Here is a 25,563-nt window from a genome sequence, read left to right as displayed (position 1 = left end):
AGTGCATGAATGGACCTTTTTCCTGTCCTGCTAAGAATCCAAAATGTAACGACTACTTTTGGGTTTCAGGGAAAATGTATGGAGTAAAAAGTACATTACTGTCTTTAGGAATGTAGTGAAGTAAAAGTAAAAGTAGTCAAAAATATAAATAGTAAAGTATAGATACCCCCAAAAAACGACTTTTATATTTAACTGTTTCGGTGCCAGACAAGGCTCCGCTGATAGCCAGGTATAGTATAGCAAGTATATTTTACTTAAGTACTTTACACCACTGTGGATTTCACGTGACTGGACAGGGGCGCAGCCATGGGGGAGCCAGGCCCAGCCAATCAGAATGAGTTTTTCCCCACAAAAGGGGATTATTACAGGCAGAAATACTCCTCTGCAGTTTATTTTTTTTAATGTATTTAGAATTAAATAATAATGAAATGAAAAAGGCCTTATTAGGCTATACAGTCATTCTACAGAGCCTTTGAATTTACTTTTGGAAACATCAGTTGTAACTGGTACTGTTGTGCTCAATGTTTACAGTTGATAGACAACTTTAGCAGTGTTCCAAACTTAGACCATCCTCTTTTTTAAACATGATCCTGTAAAGAAATCCCAACCTCTCCGGTGCTGCAGTATGCTCTCATTAGTTGTCATGCGCTGTTGTGATATTAAAAGATTCTGCTTGTTTCCAGTCATGTAAAATAATGTAGAATTGCATGAAATGCTTTTATAAAAGGCAATTTTTTCTCAGACCACAAATAAGATGATACATTCATGCAGTGTTTTAATTATAATGGAGATCTTTTCACAGCTACCGTTGTCAGCGGTGTAATGTGAATCCACAACCTTCTGGCTACTTTGCCATGTAGGCTAATGCTTACAAAATGAAGGACAGTTTCTAAAACTGCATATCTAAAGGCTCTGTTCTATGCTAGGAGTGAGGATAAATGGTAGGCATGTCCTCTGCTATCCACTATTATTTTGGGTCTAGGGGAGGGTCACTTGTTTTTTTTCAAAAGTTCAGGTAGGATCGGCTAAAAATATATTTTACTGAAAGGAGGGCCATCCATTTTTATTTCAGAGTGGTCTGATTTTCTTCAGGTATCCCTCATTATAAATAACGTACAGTCCCTTAGAAGGGGTGCAGGGGCGAATTGAGTTATTGCACACACACACTTCGCAGAGTAGGCGTTCCCTAACGGAAATATGCTAATACATGCTAGACCACGCCAATAGGATTTCGCTAGCTCGTGCTTGGCTCTAACCATCTCCATGCTTGTTCTGCCCACTATGCTTAATTTGCTCACAATGGAAACGACTGACTGTGGTCTATCTTGGGTTAGTTACAAAAATCTTTGGTACTATTGTAGCAATTGTTTACACCATTTTTAAAAATTCTTATTGCACCCACATCATACATTCACCGTATTTTGTTCTTTCTCTCTTTCACATTATTGCTTCTCCTTTGTCATTTTATTTTCATCTCACATGGTCTGTGAACTTGAATAACTACGGAGTCGGGTGTCTCTCTCCTCTGTCTCCTCTCCTCGTCTCACTGGTCACCCTCTCTCAACTCTTATCTGTGTCTCCTCTGCTGCACATTGCGTAGCAACAAGCCAACATGTGATCTGAGCCCACTGCTCAGTGCTCTCTCCTCTCCACTAACTCTTTCCTCTACCTCCTTCCCACCTCTCCTGTACCCAGTTGTCTCCTATTCTACCTAAATCTCTCTCCACTCCTTTCCTCTACTAATATCTCCCCTTCTCCACCCATCGCTCACGCTAACCTCTATCCATCTTTCCCCTCCTTTTCTCTACCAGTCTCAGCTCTTCTCCACCCATCTCTTTGCCCCCTCCTCTATCCATCTCTCCAGTGCCAGATGTAAAAGACCTGCTGTACCTCATCTCAACCTCAGCTTCTCTCTTTCTTGCTCTCTCTCTCTCTCTCTCTCTCTCTTTTCCTCCCTCCATCGCAGCTCTGTGTGTCTCTCTTTCTTGCTGTCTTTCACGTTCTCGCATTCTCTTTGTCCTTCAGAATATAGTCAGTTTCAAATTTGTCACCTCATCCATATAATACAATATTGCACCTGCCTGTTTGTTAGCATGGAGGGAGACATGGTTTGGTTTGCTCAGTATTAATGAGGTCTGTTCCCTCTGCTGTGAATGGAGGAAGAGAGAGGGGGAATAGATGAAAAGGCAGAGGATAAGCATAAATAAGGTTATGAGGGCTCCTATTTGTCAGGCATTTTGTTCAAGCAGAACGGCCTGTGTTTTTTTGTGAATGTGTGTGTTCGCTATGTTTCCATGTGTTTACATTATAGTGTGTGTGTGTGTGTGTGTGTGTGTGTGTGTGTGTGTGTACAGCACTGTGAAAGAACTGGGTCATGTTTACCTAACACCTGTGTAACAGTGTTGCTGCCGTCCCTCTCCTTGTCCCAACCTGGACTTGAGCCAGGGACCCTCTGAACACATCGACAACCAGGTAAACAACTACTTCAAGGTCTCAGAGTGAGTGAAGTCACCGATTGAAACGCTACTAGCGCGCACCGCTAACTAGCTAGCCATTTCACACTGGTTACACATGCAAGGATGATGAGCACCACTGGGAGAACTATCCTCCCGTTCCCTACCTGATTTCTCTTTGTCTCTCTCTCTCTTTCCTCCCTCTTTTTTTCTCTTCCACATGATTTTCTTTTCTTTATCCATCCATCCCTTTCTTCCCTTGCCCTTGTTCTTTTCCATCTCTTCTCCCCACCTATATTTCTTTCTCCATCTCTCTCTTCCTTTACATCCCTCCTAATTTATTCCCTCCTCTTAATCTCCCTCCCACCCTCCTCTTCAGTGAGAAGCCCCAGGCAGTGAGCAGCCTGTCAGCTGGGAGGTTGTGTGGAGTCAGCCGGTTCAGTCCAGCCTTTGTCACTGGGGCTGAAACAAACAGCCACATCTCCCCACTGTCCTTTCTGCCTGTGACCCTGAATGAGCAACCAGAGATTGTGCCTGGGCCCCGGGGCCGTAGGGGACTGGTCCTAAATTATAAATCCATTACACCAACACTAATTTACCTTTAAATAATGAGTAAGGGGGTGTACTGATGGGGTTGAGGTCAGGGCTCTGTGCAGTTCAATCATGTTCTTCCACACCGATCTCAACAAACTATTTCTGTATAGACCTCGCTTTGTGCACGGGGGCATTGTCATGCTGAAACAGGAAAGGGCCTTCGACAAACTGTTGCCTCAAACCTGGAAGGCCAGAATCATCATTCAGGGTGGCAGGTAGCCTAGTGGTTAGAGTGTTGGGACAGTAACCGAAAGGTTGATGGATCAAATCCCCCGAGCTGACAATCTGTCGTTCTGCCCCTGAACAAAGCAGTTAACCCACTGTTCCACGGTAGGCCGTCATTGTAAATAAGAATTTGTTGACTTGCCTAGTTTAAAAAAAAATGTAACTCTAAAATGTCATTGTATGCTGTAGTGTTAAGATTTCCCTTCACCATGAAAAACAGCCCCAGACCATTATTCCTCCTCCACCAAACTTTATAATTGGCACTATGGGGCAGGTAGTGGTCTCCTGGCATCCCCTAAACCCAGAGATGTCTGTCAGACTACCAGATGGTGAAGTGTGATTCATCACTACAGAGAATGTGTTTCCACTGCTCCAGACTCCAATGGCGGCGAGCTTTACACCACTCCAGCCGATGCTTGGCTTTGCACATTGTGATCTTAGACTTGTGGTGGCTGCTCGGCCATGGAAACCCATTTCATGAAGCTCCCGATGAACAGTTCTTGTGCTGATGTTGCTTCCAGAGGCAGTTTGGAACTCGGTAGTGAATGTTGCAACCAAGGACAAATGATTTTTACGCACTACACTCTTCAGCACGCGGTGGTCCCATTCTGTGCACTTGTATGGCATACCACTTCGCGGCTAAGCCGGTGTTGCTCCTAGATGTTTCCACTTCACAATAACAGCTCTTACAGTTGACCGGGGCAGCTCTAGCAGAGCAGAAATTTGACGAACTGACTTGTTGGAAAGGTGGCATCCTATGACGGTGCCACGTTGAAAGTCTCTGAGCTCTTCCGAATGGGCCACTCTAATGCCAATGTTTGTCAATGGAGATTGCATGGTTGTGTGCTCGATTTTATACACCTGTCAGGAACGGATGTGGCTGAAATAGCCAAATCTACTAATTTAAAGGGGTGTCCACACCTTTTGGCCATGTAGTGCATCTTAAATTGCATGTGTGTACGTTTGCGTGCATGCCTTTGTGTGCGTGTGTACATATATGTGTGAACACTTAGCCCTATTTATTTCCCACGGCATTGAGAGTGCATTTATCCTGCTAGTCTGAGAACCACAGAAGTAGAATCTCAGCCAGTGAGGCTCTTTGTACTCTGGGTTTCTCACTGATGCCTCAGAGCGCCCTGCACTCCTTTAAATAGCCCCAGTCGCTGAAGAAACCACGAACGTGATGAAAGCCAAGTGAAACAGTGTTTAATGTGCTCGCTGGCACTTTCTGCTCCCACCATCATCTGCAGTGAAATGAAACGTTAATTAATACGTCTTCAAAACCTCTCCCTCACGTTGAATTAGGACTGAATCTGGAGAGGCCCAGTGCTGGGGATGAGGGCCACAAATTAGGATTACAGAGGCATCCATCAGTAGCAAAGGCTAAAGAGTCGAGACCTTAAATGACCATAACTATAAGCTTGATGACAGATCGTATTTTATAGGATAGGTAATGAAAACAAAAATGAATGAACTCTCTCTGGTTAGTGGTTGGTGATATTTGGGTTTAGGCTAACAGCTGGTTTTGTGATCAACTCTTTATCAACATTCTCAGTAATAACCACAAGCACAGGAGTATAATCTTCACAACTGAAACAAACAGATAGAGCAAACACAGGGGTTGACTGAACTGATTTGTTGCAGAGTCATGCTAATCATTAGCATTACCTGCAGCCTGACTAGACTGTCTGTGATTGGTTGCTGTTACTGTCTCCCAATGGAATAGAGGAGGTTGTCTCTGCGACTGCCTCTGTGTCTGTCCGACTGGGTGATCCTACAGTCAGCTCACGTCATGACTCAGCAATCAGCCTATTAGTGCCAGTGACTCTGCATTTATTCAGATGGAAAAACCCTCCTCTGAAACAACGGGCTGTGTATGTGTGTGGTCAAGGAGAGTTCCTCTCACGTATCTGCCTGTGTGCTGGGAAAGGCTGAATGGATATGCGTTGTGCCCTAAATTGATGACATATGTCATGTAGCAATAGTTGAGTGGGGATTAGAATTCTTCTCGGGTCCACTCATAATCCGAATACCCAAGATCTGACCCGAGACATAGTTGTGTTCTGTGGGTGTCACTGTACAGTAGTCTGATACCCCATTTCATGGGTGCACACTCTATAGGCAAGGCTATACATGTGCATATATTAATACCACCAATTAACTGTTTTTTTTTTTTACTGTTTATTGTCAAATTAATAAATTATTGTATTTATTTTTAAGTTATATAACAACATTCCAACCTTGTTTAGCATGAATATCTAGTCCAAATATGGCATTATTCCACTATCTCTATCTGTTTTGGTCAGTATTAATTGGGGACTTTAATTTTGAAGGCGAAGCACAAATTCCACAATTGTGGCTAATCCTTATTGTGGCTAGCTTCACAGAGGTGTGTGACACAGCTGCTGCCTCTCTACTACTGCCCAGTCGGAAGGAAGGAAGAAAGAGTGGGAATTGCACCTCGATGGAATTGCACCACTGTTGCACTGGTCATCAGCATCGGCTTGTCGTTGAGTTAGCGATTGGATTGTCACGGTAACAGTTAACCACCAGACCTAATATGGATGACTATTTAAATCAAGTGTTATCAAGTGTTACTTGATGACATCACGACAACTTGGGGTCAGTGGGTTCAGAACAACAATGACAAAAACGGTATACAGAAAAATACCCAAAAGGGCACTTGAGGAGTGGGATGGCAAAGGGGAAGGTCCTCTGACGCAGGTAGACCCCCCTATCTGTGCCACTGGTATAAAGTAGCTTCTCTGGATCCCCACATGGTAGGAGTTCGTCCTCCCGTTAACCAGACAGGCACTCACAAAGTATAGACTGCTGATCACTGTTCATGGTGCTGAAATTGCGACATCTATTCGATGATGGGCTTTCTATGGTGCCAAAGAATGTAGCCTAGAGCTTTAGCTAATGGATAAATGTTTATTGGTAGGCCTATTTGGTCATCCTTTCCTCATGTTAACATTTCACGACACTATACATGGTGTCGCAATGCTGCCATCTTTAGACTGCTTGCTGGCGGCAATAATGTAATTACTTGTTCAGTAATTAAAGTTGGAAATTCAAATATTGCAGATTGTTAAATAACTTTTTGATGCAATTTATCTCTTTCAATAATATGTGGAAGGAGAATGAGAGGCTCAATTAAAGATGTTGTACAATTTCTGTATTTGAAGTACCATTCCCTTCTGCCCAGTTTCCCGGATGTTGCTAGGGCAATCAAGCTGTTTTCATCAACCCTGTAACTGTCGCTTCTGTGGAGAGATAGTTTTCTAAACTTAAACACATAAAGAGTTAGGCCTGCCTGAGAACCATAAGGCTCCCGGTCTGATATGCGCTTTTGAACACGTGAGTAAGCTTCATTCATTGCTCTGGCGCCGTCGTAGCCTTGACCATGGAATTTGTTCACTGATATCCCCTTACTTTCAATCAGTTAAATGTTGTATTATTCAAGGATTGAGGCACTTTTTGGGGAAAAAAAAATATTTCCGCGCTACAGAGGGCTACACCGGTCCGCTAATAAAGGACTAGTAGGCCCAGTGCACCACTTTTGTGAAGAGAAAAATATATATGTTTTTTTAATCCAGATTTTTTAGGGGGTGCTTCATCACCCTCAGCACCCCTACTTCCTGCGGCTATGGCAACAGGCATGTCTATATAACCTCTCCCCTGTGTGACAGAGGTAGGATGTGGAAAAACAGCAGGACTCTTCCTGCATTCACGTGCTATATGGAACTAGGAATATCGTTCTAACTGGTTGTAGTTATACACTTACCGCGTTCCACGAATCAGCAAGTCGGACATTTTAGAGTTTCCTATTTCCGACCAGCATATGAATGCAGCATCTCTCCTCCTTTCCTTGACGGTAAAGCCAAGCTACACTGACTGACTAGTAGTGCATACAGTATTAAAGAGGAGTGGATGGGGCAATATGCCATAGTGCTGGTGATGGAGCTATCTGAGTGTGTTTCAAATGGATCTGAGCTGTGGGCTTTTAGAGTGCCATTAAAGAGGCCTCGTGACGTTACTGAGAACGCCTGTGTGTGACTCAGAGTCATCATGTGTAGTACGACATGGAGGAGAGTGTGTGGAGTGGAGGTTCCAATTAGGATTGAGGGTCTCCTGTGGATTTGAGAGGATCCTGTTGTCTTCCCATTCTCTCTCTCTCTCTCTTTCTCTTTCTCTTTCTCTTTCTCTTTCTCTCGCTCTCTCTCGCTCTGTATCTCTCCCTCCTTCCTACTCTTCACCCTTATCTTGCATGAGAGGAGACGGCTGGGGATTGATGGCAAATTGAATTTTCTTTATCGTCTTGGTCCTCCTGTAGTGAGCCCTGCAAACGCACATGTCCACATACACACACACACACACACATTTGAAAACACACACACACACACTTGAACACACTAAACCACAGACAAACACACACACATACTTGCAGTAACACACTCTCTCTTTTATGTACCACACTAAACCTTCACAAAAGGTCTCCTGCTAATACATCATTGTTCATAAAACTCCCTCTATTTGTCTTTCTCTGTGTTTCCAGTTGTCGTACCAGTAACAGGAAGAGTCTGATCCTGTCCACCACCTCCCCAACTCTGCCCCACCGCCCACACTCTCCTTTGCCCCTCCCTGTACACCTCGGTACGTACTACAGCCATCTCGGACTGGAAACATCTTACTGTAAACACGTCATCATACAGTACCTCTCCTCCTCTCTCATGCTCTGTCTGTTTCTCTATTCCCATTCCTTTATGTTTCCAGGAAGTAGCCCTCTGGACAGCCCACGCAACTTCTCTTCCAGCACCCCGGCACACTTCTCATTTGCCTCCTCCAGAAGGTAACAGCTCCCTGACACTGTGTGTGTATGCATGCGTGTGTATGTGTGTGTGAGAGAGGGAGGGAGGGAGAGGTGAATACCAGTTAGATGCAGGTCTAGCACCTCCCAGTGAGAATGATCACACCTCTCAGAGTCAGTGGTGAGAGGAAACCAAAGGGCCTAGCCAGGAGGTAGGAATGTGTGTATGTATGTTTGAGATACACAACAACATACACATGTGAAGAGGTCCAATCCAGTCATCCCTTCTCTTCCCATGCAGTCAGTCAGTCAGAGTTAGAGGCAGGAGCAGTAATAGCTTTCTGTACTCACTGCTCGTGTTTATCAAATCTTTCTGCCAGTCTGTCACTGCAGCATGCTGCAGCCCCATAGAAACACAAAGGCCAGGCCACTCCACTCTATTCCCTTTCCCTTCGGATGGCTCTTATGACTAACACAATACTGTGGATCAGTTGTGTTATACAGGATGCGGGCGCCGCCTCATTCGCATATTTCCATATTAGTTTGATTGGTGGATGCATTGAGGATGTTGGGCATAGGTCTGATGCTCTCAGGTTTAATACTGTACATTGTTTTTCTCCTCTGAAGGGCGGATGGTCGACGATGGTCCCTGGCATCTCTACCCTCCTCTGGATATGGCACCAACACGCCCAGCTCCACGGTAGCACAGATTTACCCTGCTTTGTCTCATCTCATGCATCAATGGCATTTTCCTAAAAAGCTCTTAGTCTTTTCTTCAAACTCACTTTCTTCCACTTTCTCTTTCTCCTTTGTCTAACTTACTTCACTGTCTCTGATTCCTTTCTCTTTCTAGCACTATGGTACACTCTTACTGTCTCTGTCTCCCTTCTCTTTCTAACACTATGGTACACTCTTACTGTCTCTGTCTCCCTTCTCTTTCTAGCACTATGGTACACTCTTACTGTCTCTGTCTCCTTTCTCTTTCTAGCACTATGGTACACTCTTACTGTCTCTGTCTCCTTTCTCTTTCTAGCACTATGGTACACTCTTACTGTCTCTGTCTCCTTTCTCTTTCTAACACTATGGTGCACTCTTACTGTCTCTGTCTCCTTTCTCTTTCTAACACTATGGTACACTCTTACCGTCTCTGTCATTGCCTCAGGGTCTTCTTCAGTTTCTCTCTCTCATTCACACACTCATAGACACACACACATACCGGCACACACATCATCTCTACCCACATTATCTCTGTCTTTGATTCTCCTCCCTCAGGTCTTTCTCTCTCTCTCTCTCTCTCTCTCTCTTTCTCTGTCTCTGTCTCTGTCTCTCTCTCTCTGTGTTTTTCTCACTTATGTAACACAACATCAGAGGCCTGGGGACTGCTCTCGTCTGGCCAGTGAGAGAGGGAGGAACAGAGGAGGGTAGCTAGATAAGTACCAGACCGGTGGGATGAGAGAGGAGAGTAGAAAAGAGGAGAAAATAGATAGCGCAAGTACACGCTGTTCGATGCCCAAATCACCACAGGCTCTATTTAGCTAAATACCCCCACTGGAAATAATAAGTCAACAAACAACACATATATATCTGAATGAGCCCAGACATGGAGCTGGCAGGGCGGCTTCAAATCAAATCAAACTTTATTTGTCACATGCGCCGAATTCACCTTGTCGTGAAATGCTTACTTACAAACCCTTAACCAACAATGCAGTTCAAGAAAGAGTTAAGAAAATATTTACCAAATAAACTAAGTGTAAAAAGTAACACAATAAAATAACAATAACAAGGCTATATACAGGGGGTACCGGTACCGAGTCAATGTGCGGGTGTACAGGTTAGTTGAGGTAATTTGTACATGTAGGTAGAGGTGACGTAACTATGCATAGATAATGAACGGCGAGTAGCAGCAGTGTACAACACAAATGGAGGATCAATGTAAATAATTGGGTGGCCATTTCATTAATTGTTCAGCAGCCTTATGGCTTGGGGGTAGAAGCTGTTAAGGAGCCTTTTGGTCCTAGACTTGGCGTTCCAGAACCGCTTGCCGTGCGGTAGCAGAGAACATTTTTGGGGCTTTCCTCTGACACCGCCTAGTATGTACAGTAGGTCCTGGATGGCAGGAAGCTTGGCCCCAGTGATGTACTGGGCCGTACGTACTACCCTCTGTAGTGCCTTACGGTCAGATGCCGAGCAGTTACCATACCAAGCAGTGATGCAACCGGTCAGGATGTTCTCAATGGTGCAGCTGTAGAACCTTTTGAGAATCTGGGGACCCATGCCAAATCTTTTCCGTCTCCTGGGTGGGAAAGGGTGTTATCGTGCCCTCTTCACAACTAGTACCAGTCCTACTACAGAGTCCCCTCCTCTCCCCTGGACTGAGTCTGATCATGGCTATGGTGGAGACAGATCCATTTGGGAGTGAAAACTGTGCTTTTTCAATACCCTGGCAGACATATTGAGGAAGCAGCATCGATGAATAACAGAACATTTATAACCATGAAATGCAGTGACAGAGATAATCTTCCCGTCCTTCCATCCAACCTTGTCCTGATTGTTTTAAGCAGGGATGCCAATTGGGATTGATTTGGGTTTGAGCCTGTGGTTAGTGGTGAATGTGAAGTTCCATTGCTTTGACTCAGCAGGTAAATGAGTCTGATTCTGAAAGAGACAGATTAATGTAGCAGACCCTGGTGCTGTGCTCACTTCATTAGTGTCTCTCTCTCTGTCTCTCAGAGGTGAGACAGATGGATGAGGTTAACTGTCCCCACTTCCCAGTATAGCCACTACCAGAGCCACCAGAGGACATGATTAGCTATGGTTCTGGCCAATACAATAACTGGATTTCACGTATGAGAGAACATCAATTTTCATCCTCTTTTGTCTTCTGTCCAACACCTCCACTCTTCCTCCCTTCTTTTTCTCCTCCTTCTCTCTCTCTTCCTCCCCCTCCAGTCCTCCAGCTCATCTCAGGAGCGGCTGCACCAGCTGCCCTTCCAGCCCACCATGGACGAGTTGCACTTCCTGTCAAAGCACTTTGGCAGCACGGAGAGCATCACCGACGATGATGGGGGCCGCTGCTCACCACACATGCGACTGCGCTCCCGCAGCCTCAGTCCTGGACGCTCCCCCTCCTGCTATGACAATGAGATTGTCATGATGAACCATGTGTACAAAGAGCGCTTCCCCAAAGTAAGACATGACACACACACAGACACACACACACACACACACACACACACACACACACACACACACACACACACAAAACATAATTGTCTCTCACACTTTCAAGTGCAAGTAAGGATAAGGATTGGTTAGAGCAGACTGGTATCAAAAGGAAGCAGGTTATGGTGTTACTGTATGTGTGTGGTACTGTATGTTAGAGATAGAAAACTCTCTTCTATGGAAATTGAGGGGAAACGAGGCTGTCTCCTCTCTGATTTGTATGTCAGGAGTTATGTCTACTTTTAAACAGGTGGAAGTGAGAATGATGGAAATACCACTGGTCAATGGAGCACAACTGAACTATTTCAGTTTTGAATGTCAAATATGACATGGGTAAAACTCTCCTAACTCTGTTTCCTGTATCTCCCTCTCCCAGGCCACGGCTCAGATGGAGGAGCATCTAGCAGAGTTCATCAATGCCTTCTCCCCTGAGAGCGTGCTGCCGCTGGCCGACGGAGTCATCAGCTTCATCCACCATCAGATAGCAGAGCTGTCCAGGGACTGCCTGTCCAAAGCTCGCGAAGGCCTCATCACTACTGTCTACTTCTTTGAGCTGCAGGAGAACCTGGAGAAGCTACTCAATGACGTGAGTCACAGAAACGCTGCAACTATAGGCTAAGATGTCATGATAGGTGCCAGGACAGGTCAGTTCTGGGGTTATAGAGCTGCCCATATGCCACTCTTATGTTGCAGTGTATAACATCAGCATAGCCCTGAGTGGAATTGTTGAATGGGAGCCACATTGTCTCAATATCAGGCTCTTCTCAAGTCTGGGTGGCCACGCTGCGGGCTGCTGAGAGGCACATTTAGTTCCTATTGTCTCATTTCAAATGACAGCACTACTCCTTTCAGAAGGATAAGAACGAGTAAAGGAGTAAAATAAGGCTAATTGTGTAATAGTGTGTGTGATTTGTGTGAGCAGATAGAACCTATCACGGAACTTCCTCTGCACCCCTGGTTTGGCGGGTTGATTAAATCGGTCTGATTATTCTGGGTTGCCAGTATTCTGTTTGATTGGATTAGTTTTGCCTGGAATATGACTGTTCTCACATCCAAAGTTGCTGCCAAGCTTTGATTTATTTGGTATTTTTCTGTCTGTTGCTGTCTGTCTCTCTCTCTCTCTACTTCTCTCTCTCCCTCAACATTTCTCTCTCTCTCTTCCTCCATCTATTTCTCTCTCTCTCAGGCGTACGAGCGATCAGAGAGCTCAGAGGTGGCCTTCGTCACAGAGCTGGTGAAGAAACTCCTCATCATCATCTCTCGCCCAGCAAGGCTGCTGGAGTGCTTGGTGAGAACAGAAAACAGAACTCTCAACACAATCACAGTCATGGTAATGGTCATGGGAGTGTTCACAGTCACATTCACGGTCCATGGCCCCACTAATTATTTAACAGACCATATCCCTGTCCTGGACCAAAGACAAATTCATTTCCTTAAATAAATATGAGCACAAACAGTCATTATAAACATTTAAACAGGGGGTTTATTACACAGTAGGGCAAAAATACTGAGCTCCAACTAAGCACCTTGATAAAAGGCCCAATCTGACTGGCTAGCAATCCCATTTGCGTTTAGTTTAAATTCCATTTGCCTTGCTACAGTATTACAAATACCAGCGGCCCCCTGAAGTGCTGTCTGAGTCTCACAGACCGTGCCTGTGTCGTTTAAAGTTTGAGCCTGTGTGTGTAGCCCAGACTGACTCAGGGTCTCTGGTAGAGCAGTAGTCCTTTCCTCTGGGTGAACGCAGCCAGCAGGCCTCATAAACTTGGCTTCCATCCAACCTTTTTATGTGCGTAAAGGACATGTTGGTAAAGAAAATGTCATGACAGGCCTGATGGAAACATCATTTTTTCCCCGTAAACTTTCCAAATGTTGACCAAACAAAATACATTAGACAAGCCCTTACAAAAAAGATTGCAATTTTGAAACTGCAGTAAAAGTGCAGTAACTGCAGTTGACTGTGGTATTTTGGACGCAGTAATTGCAGAATAACTGTAGTGATACTGCACTCTAAATTGCTGCTATAAATAAAAGAGTGCTATTTTTGACGCAGTATTTGCAGCATACATTTAGTTATACTCCACTCGGACTCTTTTATGCTCAAATTTTGAAATAATAACCCATCAAATGGAAGTTAACTTCGAGTCTTGCAATGACATGTTGTATGGTCCTCCCACTACAACTCGTTAGGGAAGCATGCAGTTTATTAGGCTACAGATTAAATCATTTATGATGAACTTCACAGGGTGGTGAAAGTGGAAGGTCGTGATCTTGATGCTCCTTTCCAATAAATTTCGAGGGTCTTATTCTGGTGACATCATCATCGATGCTTGGGTGCTGTTTGACAAATAAAAATGATGTCGCTCTTTTGTCCACAATAAACTAATCAACTCAATTCTGGACCTCGAAGCCAGTTCTACTGCATTATTTTCATTGTTCCTCTCTAATCAGAGACTGATTTAGACCTGGGACACCAGGTGGGTGCAATTTATTATCAGGTAAAACAGAAAACCAGCCGGCTCCAGACCTCGTAGGGTAAGAGTTGAATACCCATGATGTAGGCTATGCGTGTGCTCTAGCCAACAGCGTGCAGGGCGCAGAAACAGTACTGTGCCAATACCAGTGTGGGCACAAATCAAATCAAAGTTTATTTGTCACGTGCGCCGAATACAACAGGTGTAGACCTTACAGTGAAATGCTTACTTACAGGCTCTAACCAATAGTGTGTAAAAAAATGTGTGTATGTGTGTGTGTGTGTAGGTAAGTAAAGAAATAAAACAATAGTAAAAAGACATTTGAAAATAACAGTAGCAAGGCTATATACAGACACCGGTTAGTCAGGCTTATTGAGGTAGTATGTACATGTAGGTATGGTTAAAGTGACTATGCATATATGATGAACAGAGAGTAGCAGTAGTGTAAAAGAGGGTGAGACTCTGATGACTCTGACTCACTCGCTATATAAAACATTTGGTGTGAGAAAATCATCAGTGGAGTTGAAAATGTGATAGAAACTCATTTAACCAGTATTCTATATTTGGTACATGCATAGACGCGGGAAGTAGGGGTGCTGAGGGACCCCTTGAAAAATCTGAATAATTATTTGAAACAAATGTCTTCAAAACAGTAGTGCACTGGGCCTTTACTAATCCAGTATTAGCGGACTGATATAGCGTCTGTAGTGCATGCAATAAAATTGATTAAAGTAGTGTTATACCTGTGTCACACTGAATGTGGTCCCCCTGTTCCTGTCCCTCAGGAGTTTAATCCAGAGGAGTTCTACCACCTGCTGGAGGCAGCAGAGGACCACGCCAAGGAGGGACACCTGATGAAGACGGACATCCCTCGCTACATTATCAGCCAGCTGGGACTGACACGAGACCCTATAGAGGGTGAGTGAGAAAATGAGTCCGAGAGAGAGAGGAAACCTTGACTTGTGTTGACTACTGTTGCTTTCTCACTCTATGTATTGCTGAAATGCAGCTCATATGTACTCCCTCTGTATGTCCCCAGAAATGGTGAACCTGGACAGCTACGACAGTGAGGGACCTCTCACCCCAGAAACAGACGACTCAACAGAGGTGAGAACATTGTCCCTACTCCACCTCTTCCCAGCCCACCCACCATCAACCCCCCTCTCCCTCTGTACCTTTGGGTTAAGTCAAACTGTAGTCCAAGGCCCTGCTGACTCCAATGAATATGATTCCTCTACTAATTACTCGGCACAGTGGACATTACCCTACGCAATTGAGTCCATTTGCTTTGATTAGAGTCTGAAGTCAAAGCAGGATATCCTCTCGTGCCTTGTAGGCTTGCAATCAACCCTCCTTCAACCATCAGGACAGGTACCAGAATTCTGCTAACTGGACAAGAAGTCAGGAAGACAAGGGTAGCACTGGGGGAAAAAGAGACGACGTCACTCCTGTGGGCCTGGTGTTGGAGGTCTGGACAGATCCAGTCTCGTCTTACCCTGCTGTCATGCTCTCTCCCTCAGGGCAAGATGAGAGCTATGAAGACGCCCGAAGAGGCTGACTTCCAGACCATAAAGCTAATCAGCAATGGAGCCTATGGGTGAGTGTGGGTGTGGGTGTGAGGGTGTGTTCACGCATACGAATGTTACATTAGTACATGTCTCTGAGCCATCTTGTTGATGTCCATAGAATGGTTTTAGGAGAAAACACTGGATTTACTCAGTAAAATGTGTAAAAAATCTGAATACTAACTGTGTGTATGCATGTGTGTGTCTCCAGGGCTGTTTACCTGGTCCGTCACCTGGAGACCCGTCAGCGTTTCGCCATGAAGAAGATCAACAAGCAGAACCTGATACTGAGGAACCAGATACAGCAGGCCTTTGTAGAGAGAGACATCCTGACCTTCGCTGAGAACCCCTTCGTGGTCTCCATGTTCTGCTCCTTTGAGACCCGCAGGCACCTCTGTATGGTCATGGAGTATGTGGAGGGTAAGTTAACACAATAATTTACTGGACACCATTACTTGTCTGTTTAGGACAAGAGCAGCATTTAGGACATTGCTGGTGATGGGAATGTTAGCAGTCAGTCTGATCACGTGTTATCGGTTGCCAGGGGGAGACTGTGCCACCCTGCTGAAAAACATCGGGGCATTGCCTGTGGAGATGGCGCGCATGTACTTTGCCGAGACCGTCCTGGCACTGGAGTACATCCACAACTATGGCATCGTGCACCGCGACCTCAAACCAGACAAGTAAGACCTCACTTGGGTTGGCATTGAACAATTATCATATGGGACTCGTTGGACTGAACTCAAAGTTGTATTATATTACAAACACGAAGAGTGTTTCCTGTAACCTTTGACCTGTCTGTCCCCAGTCTTCTGATCACTTCCATGGGGCACATCAAGCTGACTGACTTCGGCCTGTCTAAGATGGGTCTGATGAGCCTCACCACTAACCTGTACGAGGGACACATTGAGAAGGACACCAGAGAGTTCCTGGACAAACAGGTGTGCACTGTATATAGAGCAGAGAAACCCACCACAGTATACACAACCTTGGCAGGAATTCAAAATGAATTTGCAGTTATATATTTAAATTTCTACGTTTTCCATAACCATTCAGAAAAAAACTATACCTAATCCATTTTTTATGTATTTATTTCTAGACAAATTAATAAATGCTGAATTTATAAATGTGTGCATATAGTTGTCAAAGCGTGAAGAAATGAAATGATCAACATCAAACAAAATGAACCAAATATGCCTCAGTTATTATAATCAACTGTCTTTTCAGATGTTTTGTTTTTCCCACCCTTTGAATGGTGCTGCTTCAATTAAATCCCCAATTATTTATTGGCTCGGCTTTCTCACAGCCACAGATCTGTTAGCATTTGATGAATACCCATCTGCACATGAAAACACAACGTCCAAAGCTTTCATGTTTCATCCTGGCACTCTCGCATTGATCCCCTCAGCTTGGCAGAAACGTGTATTGGCCACACATGTCTCCCACTCACATTTTGAGAGAGACTGGCCTTAGCATCTCACCAGTAGTGTTTTAACCATAAATATGAATACAGAGCCTCTCATTGGAGTGCTGTGGTTCTGCCCTCCATCAGGTGTGTGGCACGCCAGAGTACATCGCCCCGGAGGTGATCCTGAGACAGGGCTATGGGAAGCCAGTAGACTGGTGGGCTATGGGCATCATCCTCTATGAGTTCCTGGTGGGCTGTGTGCCGTTCTTTGGAGACACGCCTGAGGAGCTCTTTGGACAGGTCATCACAGGTGAGAGGTCGGGGGTTAGTGGGTTCATTGAGCAGCATCTTACAGCCATTTTGAAGCCATCTTTCTCACGTCTACATTGTCCAATGCAACTTATCTCTGTCTGTCTCTTGTAGATGACATAGTGTGGCCAGAAGGTGATGACGCTCTTCCTGCTGATGCCCAGCATCTGATCTCTACTCTGCTTCAGACCAACCCACTGGTCCGACTGGGCACAGGTCAGCATAAACGTGCATGTTGACAACATGCTTAACATCAGACGTGTGCTGTAACAGAGATGGACTAAACTGCCTATTCATAGTGAAAATATAGATTCACTCAACAACACACATCTTATCTCTCTCTCCCTCTCGCTCCCCCTCTCTCGCTCGCCCTTTCATTCTCACTCTCCCTTTCATTCTCTTTCGCTCTCACTCAATCACTCACTCACTCACTCACTCACTCACGCACTCACTCACTCACTCACTCACTCCTTCTCTTTCGCTGCCCCAGGCGGTGCATTTGAGGTGAAGCAGCACTCGTTCTTCACTGAACTGGACTGGAACAGTCTGCTGAGACAGAAGGCTGAGTTCATCCCCCACCTAGAGTCAGAGGAGGACACCAGCTACTTCGACAGTGAGTCTCTCTCTAACTGCACTGCCCCCTGGTCACATGGAGGGGAACTGTACTGATTTGTTGCATTCTTAATGTATAGAATCACCATAAGGCAGTGGTATTCAAACTTTTTCAACGGGGATCCCATTCTCTTCTCCAGAATTTCTGGGGAACCCCATCCCTAATCTATTGACAAAACCTTAAAAGGTATATGTTGATTTTTACATCAACAAATAACCTTCAATAACATGTGAATTAGAAAGATCAGTGCGAAGGCCAAATTACAGAGGAATAACTTTTTGAGGCTATTAAATCCTTTGAGTCTTGAATAACCCCAGGCCTTGATGGCATACCGGTAGAGGTATATCAAACCTTTTTTGATATACTAAAAGCTCCATTGTTAGATTGTTTTAACTACCCCTATAGAAATGGTAGTCTGTCAGGTACTCAGCAGGAATGTCTGATTTCGCTATTATTAAAACAAGACTCAGATGGCAAATATAAAGACCCAGTCTATCTAAAAAACTGGAGGCCCCTTACACTTCAATGTTGTGATGCAAAAATACTTGTGAAATGCATAGCACTCAGAATATACCTGGTAAAAAAAAGGGTTTTACCAGGTATTGTTCATCCTGATCAGACAGGTTTTTTACATGGACGATACATTGGAGATAATATACGACAACTACTAGAAATAATAGAACATCATGAAACATCTAAGAAGCCAGGCCTGGTAATTATAGCGTATTTTGAAAAGGCATTTGATAAAGTAAGACTGGATTTTATTTAGAAATGCCTGGATTTTTTCAATTTCGGTAATTCTCTTATAAAATGGATAAAACGAATGTATAGCAACCCCAGGTGTAAATAGTAAATAACGGCTACTTCTCAGATAGTTTTGAATTTTCAAGAGGAGTTAAACAAGGGTGTCCTCTGTCACCATATCTATTCGTTATGGCCATCGAAATGTTAGCTATTAAAATCAGATCCAATAACAACATTAGAGGATTAGAAATCCAAGGCTTAAAAACCAAGGTGTCCATGTATGCCAATGACTCAAGTTTTATATTAAGTCCGCAGGCTAGATCCCTGCACTGTCTCATTGAAGATAACTTTTCTGTACTCTCCGGACTAAAACCTAATTATGATAAGTGTACAATATTACGTATTGGATCTTTAAAAAATACAACTTTTACATTACCCTGCAGTTTACCTATAAAATGGGCTGATGGTGAAGTAGGCATACTTGGTATTCATATCACAAAATATATAAATAAGCTCTCCACAATGAATTTCAATAGAAAACTTGTAAAAATAGACAAAATCCTGCAACCATGGAGAGGTAAATACCTGTCTATCATATCTCAGTTTACTCACTTACTTATGGCACTGGCTACTCCTGATGATTCGTTTTTCAAATCATATGAGGAAAAAATATTTCGCTTTATCTGGGACGCTAAACCAGACAAAATAAAACGTGCCTATCTATATAATGAATATGAATTGGGTGTGTTGAGATTATTATATATAAAAGCACTAAGCATCTCTCTATAAGCTTCACTTATTCAAAAGTTTTATTTGAACCCTAAATGGTTCTCAAGTAGATTACTAAGAAAAGCTCATCCATTGTTTAAAAATTGCCTTTTCGATTAATTGAAAATGATACTTTTTTTTAAAGTATCTCTCTTTTTCAATCAAGCATTGCAGAGCTGGCTACAATTTACATTTCATCCCCCTGAAAAGATAGAACAAATATTAAGGCTGAACTCTTGGTAGACGTAGGACGTAGACGGCGGACGTAAAGGTGATGGCGGACTGAACGAAGTTATGTAGAGCACCTCAAGATAAAACATAATATTCGAAATATCTGCTAAATAGACTAAAATATTAGCACTACATAATCTGGTGAGTGATAAACCTTCAATCTGGATAATAACACAAAACAAATCCTAAGACTAGAGACATTTATCGACAAATATTACGAACACAGACAACAACCAAACATGACGGAGAATAAGACAGGGGAACCGTTTACAAAACGCAAGCGAGATTCTTCGACAGATACTGACGATTTAATATTCTCACCACCGGGAATGGTAAAGGTCGAAACTGATCTGTTAAAATCAATAAATGACAAACTGGGTTTACTTGAATTACTTAGTAAGGATATAAAAGAGTTAAAGGCAAGCCTAGAGATGAGTGATGAAAAAGCTGCGACATTGGAGAAGGAAACACGTGCTAAAAGGGACAGTCAATAAGATTCAAACCGAAATGAATGGAATTAAAAAAGAGAACATCGTTCTGAAAGAAGCCTTACTGGAGATTCAAACTAGATCCATGAGAGAGAATTTGGTACTTACAGGTATCCAAGAAAAAGAAGGAGAAGTTCCTGAATCTATAGTTAGAGAGTTCCTCCGTACAGCGCTTCAGATTCCATGCGAAGTTGTCGACAAAATCCAACTTGAACGTGTTCACCGCTTCGGACAGAGAGGGCAGAGGTACGAACGCCCAATCGTTGCAAAATTTGCTTCATTTAAAGATAAAATAATGGTTAAAAGCCTAGGTAAAAGACTTGCTGGGACCAAAATTGGCATGAATGATCAGTTTCCGAAAGAAATTGCAGAACGGCGCAAAGTTCTGTATCCAATTTTCAAAGAAAACAGATTAAAAGCGAAACGAGTAGCTCTCGTCGTTGATAAACTATATATTGATAACCAGTTGTTCAGAGACACAAAGACTACTCCATGGTTATTTTAAAATTTACAAAATTCTCATAGACGAGGAAAATAAACACAATTCAAGCCCGGTTACTGATTGTAACAATACAACAAAAAATATAGCTTTTTTATAAATCTTCACATATAACTAATTGAACACACAAGCACTATTTTTACACAGTGAAGATAAAAACTAAGTAAACAGAAGGCACAGTATGTGTGGATGGTATGGTTTGTGTTTATTTTATTTTTTATCTTATTTGTTATGTTTGGAAAGTTGAGTGAGTGAGTAATGAAATGGTTGCATATCCCAGAGCCAATGTATTGCTGTGAGCCGGGTATGAGAGGGCTTTCAATGTTGTTCAGATGATGGATATACTTTTATAATGAATTATACGTCTTATTTATTTATTGTCCTATCATGGAAAACTACATTTTTTTTATCTTAATAAATTATATCTAATTATTATCCTATTTTAATGGTACTGTCTATGGCCCTATACCCTAGACACCCACCTGAATGACCCAGATATTAAGGAGAAGTCCCTAACTGTTTTATGTGCTCGCTGTAAGCGGTCTATATGCAGCTAAAATGAGGTCAGAGACCAAGAGCAGCACTGCCCCCTCAAGATTCTGAGCCTGCTTGGCAGGGTTGGTCCTGCACTAACTGAAACTAATTGTATGGATTTTTTTCCTATTAATAATGTAAAATTAACATCTGAACAGAAAGACTCATGTGAAGGCCAAATTACAGAGGAGGAACTGCTTGTTGCAATTGGGGCCTTTAAAGATGGGAAAACTCCAGGGCTGGATGGCATACCAGTGGGAGTATACAAAACGTTTTTTGATATACTCAAAGGACCATTATTAACTTGTTTTAACCACTCCTATATAAATGGTAGATTATCAGACACACAACAAGAAGGTCTGATATCGTTATTACTGAAACAGGACCCAAGTGGTATATATAAAGATCCAGTCCAATTAAAAAATTGGAGACCTCTTACACTTCAGTGTTGTGATGCAAAAATCCTAGCAAAATGCTTGGCGCATAGAATAAAAAAAGTTTTGTCAGATATTATTCATCCTAATCAGACAGGTTTTTTACATGGACGATACATTGGAGATAATATAAGGCAAGTACTGGAAACAATAGAACACTATGAGATATCGGGGACACCAGGCCTGGTTTTCATAGCTGATTTTGAAAAGGCTTTTGATAAAGTACGACTGGAGTTTATATATAAATGCCTAGAATATTTCAATTTTGGGGAATCTCTTATAAAATGGGTTAAAATTATGTATAGTAACCCTAGGTGTAAAATAGTAAATAATGGCTACATCTCAGAAAGTTTTAAACTATCTAGAGGAGTAAAACAAGGTTGTCCACTATCGGCATATCTATTTATTATTGCCATCGAAATGTTAGCTGTTAAAATTAGATCAAACATTAATATTAAAGGATTAGAAATCCATGGCTTAAAAACTAAGGTGTCATTGTACGCTGATGATTCATGTTTTCTTTTAAAACCACAACTAGAGTCTCTCCAGGGCCTCATAGAGGATCTAGATACCTTTGCTATCCTCTCTGGATTAAAACCAAATTATGATAAATGTACCATATTACGTATTGGATCACTAAAAAATACACATTTTATATTGCCATGTAGTTTACCAATTAAATGGTCTGACGGAGATGTGGACATACTCGGTATAAAAATCCCAAAAGAAAGAAATGATCTCACTCCAATAAATTTTTATAGAAAGTTAGCAAAAATAGATAAGATCTTGCTACCATGGAAAGGAAAATACCTGTCTATTTGTGGAAAAATCACCCTAATTAACTCTTTAGTCATATCACAGTTTACCTATTTGCTTATGGTTTTGCCTACTCCTAGTGACCTGTTTTTTAAATTATATGAACAAAAAATATTCAATTTTATTTGGAACGGCAAGCCAGATAAAATTAAAAGGGCCTATTTATATAACGAATATGAATTCGGAGGGCAGAAATTATTAAATATTAAAGCATTAGACCTCTCACTAAAGGCATCGGTCATACAAAAGTTATACTTAAATCCAAACTGGTTCTCTAGTAAACTGGTACGAATGTCTCATCCTATGTTCAAGAAGGGCCTTTTTCCCTTTATTCAGATTACACCTGCTCATTTTCGGTTGTTTGAAAAGGAAATGATCTCCAAAATATCCTTATTCTTTAAACAAGCCTTAGAAAGTTGGTTGCAATTTCAGTTTAATCCACCTGAAGGGACGGAACAAATAGTACAACAAATATTGTGGTTAAATTCAAATATAATAATTGATAAAAAAAATGTATTTATCGAAGAAATGTTTAAAAAAGGTATAATTTTTGTGAATGATATCATAAATAGGACTGGTGGAGTTATGTCACACATGCAGCTAACACAGACATATGGAAAAGTCTGCTCTACCCAAAATTACAACCAATTAATTGCAGCATTACCACAAAAATGGAAGAGGCAAGTAGAAGGGGAAAAAAGTAAGGAACTTGTATGTCGGCCCTGTATTAAAGAACAAAAATGGTTAAAGAAAAGTGTGATAAATAAAAACATATACCAATTTCATTTAAGGACCAAAAAACTAACAGCTGTGCCATACAAATTGCAAAATAGTTGGGAAGAGATTTTCGATGTACCCATTCCATGGCACATGGTTTATGAATTGATACGCAAAACAACGCCGGATTCAAAACTTCGAATTTTTCAATATAAATTACTGTACAAAATTCTTGCAACTAATAGAATGTTATATATATGGGGTATACAATCTTCCCAGCTCTGCAGATTCTGTTGTGAGGAGGCAGAGTCATTAGATCATTTATTTTGGTATTGTCCATATGTAGCTCGTTTTTGGTCACAGGTCCAGGAATGGCTGAAGAATTGCAACATTTGCCTAAAACTAACGCTACAGATAGCAATACTGGGGGATTTGAAAAGCCATAGTCAATCAATCAATAATATAATAATTATTTTGGCAAAGATGTTTATTTTTAATTTACAATCTGTAGAAGCTATGAGAATAGGAAGGTTCAGGTCTTTTGTGAAGCATCACAGCACAGTTGAGAAATGTATGGCAAATAGAAATCCGAAATGGATGATGTTGGAAGATAGATGGGAGGGGTTGGGTGGACCTGAAGGGTGGGACTAATAACAAGATAAACAATATAGGGCATACGGGATCTGTGAAATGTGTTTAGGTGCGGAGCTTTTGTGAAATAGCACAGTTACAAGTGGAAATAAAATTGGATGGACAACAGAAATAGAGGAAGGACTAAGAACAAATAAGAGAGAACTATTGTAAAGTGGACTGTGTCTGTAAGATAGGTATAAGATGTAGAAATTGAAGGTAAAAGCAGAAGTGTTTATAAGTTTACTCCAATTGGGGGATTGGTGGTAGGGTCGCAGGGAATAATAAAAAAATAAAAAATAAAAAATAAAAAAGGCTGAACTCAAATGTGCTGGTTGATAAAACACCTGTATTTATGGGAAAGTTTGAAAAGAGTATTTTGTTCTTTAATGATATTGTAAATTGGAATGGAAGAGTTATGTCCTTCATGGAGTTAACAGAATTGTACGGGAAGGTCTGCTCAATCCAAGAGTACAACCAATTGATCACAGCATTACCTCTAAAATGGAGGAGGCAGTTGGCAGCAGGAGGCAGCTGTCTGCCCAATATAAAGGATCAAAACTGGCGGAGGAATAGAAAATAGCATAAATAGGAAAGTATACCAGTTTCATTAGAGGACAGGATGTTGACAACTGTGCCATACAGATTGCAAAATAGTTGGGAAGAGATTTTTGATGTACCGATTCCATGGTACAGGGTGTATGAGTTGATATATATAAAACAACGCAAGATTCAAGACTTCGTGCTTTTCAGCTAAAATTATTATATAGAATTCTTGCCACCAACAAAATGTTGAATATTTGGGGAATAAAATCATCGAAGCTCTGCAGGTTTTGTTGTGAGGATACAAAATCAATAGACCATTTATTTTGGTATTGCCCTCAGGTAGCCTGTTTCTGGTCTCAGGTTCAGGAATGGCTGAAAATGCATACCATTGATCTAAAATTGACCATAGAAATAGTACTGTCAGGAGATCTGGAGAGACCGGGTCAGTCAATTACTAATATACTAATACTCTTGGTAAAAGTATTTATCTTGAACTTGCAATCTGTGGATTCTATTCGATTAGATAGATTGAAATTGTACGTTAACAGCATAGTTGAAAGACATCACAGCATAGTTGAAAGATATGTGTTGCATAGAAACCCGAAGTGGGTGGCCAGCAGAGATAGATGGGATGGGCTGAGGGAAGCTGAGGGTTTGGATGTGGAACTGGAGACAAGTGGGAGTGGAGTTGCTGTGCAGGAGATAGAATCATGGTCAAAGATATATATATTTTTTTAAAGTCAAAATAAAAACATAATAAAAAGTACATTTGAATGACACTGGGGGGTAGTGTTTTTACAACTAATGCCGGTTTGCCTGAAGCTGATCCCGTGCAGGTGTTTGTACACATGAATATACACACACTCTCATTCAAATAAACGCATACAAGAACACACACATACATGTAATAGTGTCAGACATGCACACAAACATATACAGTTGGCATTGCTGTTATGATTTTAGTTGTCCTTGATGTCCTTTGTTTAATTTATTATATATATATTTTTGTATTGTTTGCTGTTTTCACCTGTCTTTTCCTTTTTTCTCTTTAGTTCATTCTCTTGGTTGTTGGTGCATTAGGGGGTTCTTGGGGGTGGGGAATGGAATTAATTGTATTTTATATATATTTTTTTTCTTCTTGGGGGGGGGACTGTGGGAGAGGTCTCGAATGGTTGAGGGACAGCTATTGGGGAACTGTGGGGGGGATTTTGGAGGGTTCGGGTTCATGTTTTTTGGCCTGGTGGGAGATCTGTCAACGTGCCCTTGAGCATGGCATTAACCCCGGATGCTTATGTGTGTCGCTCTGAATGGGAATCTGTTGGATGACTGGTATGATGTAGTTGTTGAGCGGCTTCACTGCAAGTATATTGTATGTTTCGGATATTCAATTAAAAAAAAAAGTTTTAACATTTGAATCTCTTATCAAAGAAACCAATAAATACATTTACTTAATAAAATGGTATTTCTCAAAAAGGTTTGCATA

At 42.0% G+C, this 25,563-nt stretch overlaps 1 protein-coding gene across 2 annotated transcripts in view; it reads left to right on the top strand.

The window, feature by feature from the left end:
• Positions 1–25,563, top strand: part of LOC129826134 (microtubule-associated serine/threonine-protein kinase 1-like) — a 62,827-nt gene that overhangs the window by 27,205 nt on the left and 10,059 nt on the right. For both annotated transcript variants that reach the window (XM_055886494.1, XM_055886501.1), the window contains exons 3-17: positions 7,831–7,928; positions 8,049–8,124; positions 8,710–8,782; positions 11,032–11,268; positions 11,681–11,890; positions 12,491–12,592; positions 14,564–14,696; positions 14,818–14,885; positions 15,299–15,375; positions 15,555–15,763; positions 15,888–16,026; positions 16,152–16,284; positions 16,896–17,061; positions 17,175–17,276; positions 17,551–17,673. In XM_055886494.1, coding sequence (XP_055742469.1) covers positions 7,831–7,928; positions 8,049–8,124; positions 8,710–8,782; positions 11,032–11,268; positions 11,681–11,890; positions 12,491–12,592; positions 14,564–14,696; positions 14,818–14,885; positions 15,299–15,375; positions 15,555–15,763; positions 15,888–16,026; positions 16,152–16,284; positions 16,896–17,061; positions 17,175–17,276; positions 17,551–17,673 — 1,946 coding nt within the window. The remainder of the gene's footprint in view (positions 1–7,830; positions 7,929–8,048; positions 8,125–8,709; positions 8,783–11,031; positions 11,269–11,680; positions 11,891–12,490; positions 12,593–14,563; positions 14,697–14,817; positions 14,886–15,298; positions 15,376–15,554; positions 15,764–15,887; positions 16,027–16,151; positions 16,285–16,895; positions 17,062–17,174; positions 17,277–17,550; positions 17,674–25,563) is intronic.

Source organism: Salvelinus fontinalis, chromosome 2 (genome assembly GCF_029448725.1).
Source record: "Salvelinus fontinalis isolate EN_2023a chromosome 2, ASM2944872v1, whole genome shotgun sequence".
In the NCBI taxonomy this organism is placed as follows: Eukaryota; Metazoa; Chordata; class Actinopteri; order Salmoniformes; family Salmonidae; genus Salvelinus; species Salvelinus fontinalis.
The sequence above is the reverse complement of the archived record's forward strand: the minus strand, read 5'-3'. Positions and strand labels throughout refer to the sequence as shown.